This window comes from Anoplophora glabripennis, unplaced genomic scaffold (genome assembly GCF_000390285.2).
Source record: "Anoplophora glabripennis isolate ALB-LARVAE unplaced genomic scaffold, Agla_2.0 scaffold360, whole genome shotgun sequence".
NCBI classification, from domain to species: Eukaryota; Metazoa; Arthropoda; class Insecta; order Coleoptera; family Cerambycidae; genus Anoplophora; species Anoplophora glabripennis.
The window spans coordinates 268,270-271,615 of NW_019416516.1; the positions used below are offsets into that span (position 1 = coordinate 268,270).

General features: G+C 34.6%; 1 protein-coding gene across 2 annotated transcripts in view; it reads left to right on the plus strand.

Annotated features, from left to right (window-relative positions):
• LOC108908491 (ABC transporter G family member 1) overlaps nucleotides 1-3,346 on the plus strand; it is a 78,411-nt gene that overhangs the window by 68,110 nt on the left and 6,955 nt on the right. For both annotated transcript variants that reach the window (XM_023454824.1, XM_023454823.1), the window contains 3 exons: nucleotides 1,359-1,764; nucleotides 1,829-2,012; nucleotides 2,066-2,354. In XM_023454824.1, the coding sequence (XP_023310592.1) occupies nucleotides 1,359-1,764; nucleotides 1,829-2,012; nucleotides 2,066-2,354 (879 nt within the window). The remainder of the gene's footprint in view (nucleotides 1-1,358; nucleotides 1,765-1,828; nucleotides 2,013-2,065; nucleotides 2,355-3,346) is intronic.

Genomic DNA, 3,346 nt, shown 5'->3' on the forward strand with positions numbered 1-3,346 from the left:
TAATAATAATAATTTATTAAATAGGATATCCTAATATACAAATCAATTTAAATTTAAACATATAAATACAAGCACACAGTAAGAGAATAGGCAAACTAAGGATCAATTAACACATATTATTTACTTTTATGTATTTAACAAGCTCTCTTTTAAATGCAACAAGTGACTGGCATCTTTTTAACTTTACTGGTAATCTATTGAAATTAACAACCCCTTCATTAAATAGACAAAAATAATAATAAGTACAAAAATTCGACCAATGTTTAAACATGCGCCAGAGCTCTCCTAATTGACGAATTCGAATTTTTCAAAAAGCGTTTGAAAGCTTGAGAGCCCTTCTATATGTGATTAAATTTTCAAGTATCTAAGGGCCCTGGTTTTTACTATGCAAAAATTTGAAAATTTGCAATTTATTTTTCAAAATCTGGATTGCAAAATTATTGTGCAAAATCTATAGAACCGATTTTGATGAAATTTGGAGTGAAGATTCTACATAACATGAAGTTTTCTTGAGCCAAGTATAAAGGTCCTATACCCAATTTAAATACCCCCAAAAAAATTCCCTAAAAAGTATTGTTTTTTAACCCCATTTTTGCGATTTTATTTTATTTTTACCATAATAATCATGATTCATTTGATTTGTAACTACTCATGTTTTATAAAAAAATGTAATTACAAACATTTTTTTCCTCTTCCATTTTCGCCAAAAATCAACTCTTGAAAAGATACATAATTAAATAGGAATATGTGACATTTTTTGAATTTTTTTAACATATTGTGCCGCCAAAAGTTAAGCCCACGTTTTTCTTTATGCGCATATAGCAAAATTTTCATTTCTAGTGATATTTGAAAGCTAAAAAGCCTGCAATCTCTGTGGATATACGATTCACCCAAATATGGCTTTTTGAAACAGATACCGTCTGGACTACATATACAATTACTAACTTACTTTTAAAGCAATTTTAAAATAAAATAGAAGCAGAAAATTTGGGAAATTACAATTTTGATGTAATTTCTTAAACAGATTTAATCAATTACAACTTATGGTAACAATTTTGAATGGTACACGTTCGATATGATTTTTGTAAATGAAACTTGTGTAATTAAATCACTCGGCTAACGCCCCTTGATTTAATGTTACACGTGTTTCATTATAGTGTTCATATCGAACTAGTATCATTAATAACCATAAATTGTCTGGTTGTATATAATATACAGCTACTACGTGTCAAAATGAAAGTTCCTTGCTAACATCATGTGCAAACAGGACAAAATTGACCCGTCCGACAAACACACGATACTGTATTCACAACACCCGATATTTTTTACTAATTTTATTTGTTTCTATTCTGTTTTAGATAAATGTTCTCATCGAAGACCTGGGTTTGGAACAAGTGCGGAACACCAGGGTCTCATCTATGACGATTTCCGAAAGAAGAAGACTGAACGTAGCATGTCACCTGCTCTTAGATACGGACATAGTAGTACTAGACCAACCGACTCGGGGCATGGACATCTTCGACACATTTTTCCTCGTAGAATACTTGAAACAGTGGGCCAACGGAGGTGCGGGGAACGCCCTGGGCAGGATAGTTATATTAACGATGCACCCGCCTACTTACGAAATCTTCACGATGCTTTCCAGGATACTATTGATATCCGCTGGAAGGACGATGTTCAGCGGGAGGAGGAGGGATATGTTGCCATACTTCGCTTTAGTCGATTATCCTTGCCCGTCGTATAAGAACCCGTCCGATTATTACCGTAAGTTCAAAAAAGTTTTGATGTTCGTAATATCACATAGAAATTTGACAAATTTCTGCCACAGTGGATCTGGTTACTTTGGACGATCTTTCCGCCGAGGCAATGTTGGAGTCCTCGCAGAGAATCGAACAGCTGGCGGAGATCTTCAGGAAAAAGCAGGAACCGATGAGCGATCCCGGTCCCCCGTCGACCTTACCCATGACGGTCAAGAACTCGAATTGTTTCGTGCAGGGCTTCGTTTTGTTCACGTAAGTTACACGGAAAACTAATGTTCTCTTAAGTTCACGTAAATCGGTTTCAGGAAAGCCATGTTTTACACCCAACCAAACACGTTTTTAAACTGGCTGACGTTAATAATAGTGTCCGCCAGTTTATCTTTAATTATCGGTGCAATATTTTGGGACGTTCCCAATTCGGACTCGCAACTGACTTTGAATGATAGACAGGGATATCATTATAGTGTGATGTGCGTCATGTCATGGCCGTTACTGCTGTTTCTGACCATATCCGAGATCAGGAGGAACAGGAGGACTGTGGAGAGGGACATTAAAGACGGACTGTATGGGAGACTGACGTACATATTAACGAAGGTACGTTGGTCCTTATTTTAAGATTAATGTTCTGAAATACAGGGTGTGCTCGGTATAAGTACCATTTGTTCGATATACCTACAGGGTATTAATTAAGTGCCTTGACAAGTTTTAAAGAGTTATTCTTCTTCTTCTTTTATCTTCGCACATTTTCTTGTTTGTGCTTAATTAATAACCATGTACCCTGTATTATTGAATATTATAGAATAAACACGAAAGTCTTATGCAATATAGATCCTAGGTCTATCAATTTTGAATATTATATAAAAAGAAATTAATGTTTTTTGGTTCCAGATTTTTTTGAAATTCTATTTTTAAGTTAAAACATATCGAGAGCGTCATATCAGAAGGGCGTACAAACCAAATCTGAAATTTTACAGGCATACGCCTTTCTGATATTATAGTTTTGCAAAATTGTTTCATAACTGCGTTAGAATAATGTAAAATGCGTTAGAATAGAGTGTCGATGTTTATGAATATATACGCCCTTATTAAGCGAATTGATTCAATGAGGCATACACCCTAAAAACCCAAAACCGATTATAGTGGCTCTTACGCCCTTCCGATACGACGCCTTCAATATACAGGGTGTAACTAAATAAGTGTAAAACATTTAAGGGGGTGATTCCTCATCGAAAAAAAGATAGGATCTTTCATATAAAGAAACTTCATTGGAGCATCCCTTGTTAAGATACAGCCCCTTAAAGGGGGTACATAAAATTTGTTTAACAATTTTTTTCACAAGCACTAAACAAGTTACAATATTGAAATTAACCTGACATTTTCTACTACCAAAAAGACACTTAGCCAGTAATTTATTTGGTTTACCCCATGGTTGTAAGGGGTGGAAAACGCAACCCCTAAAATTTATTTCCAACGTAATTTTTTGTCTTATTATTTTTTTACCATTTAAAAAATTATTTCCGATAGCCTGTTTCATTCTAAAAAAAAATGTCTCTTGAATTTTTTGCCCAAATTAAACCAGTTCGCAG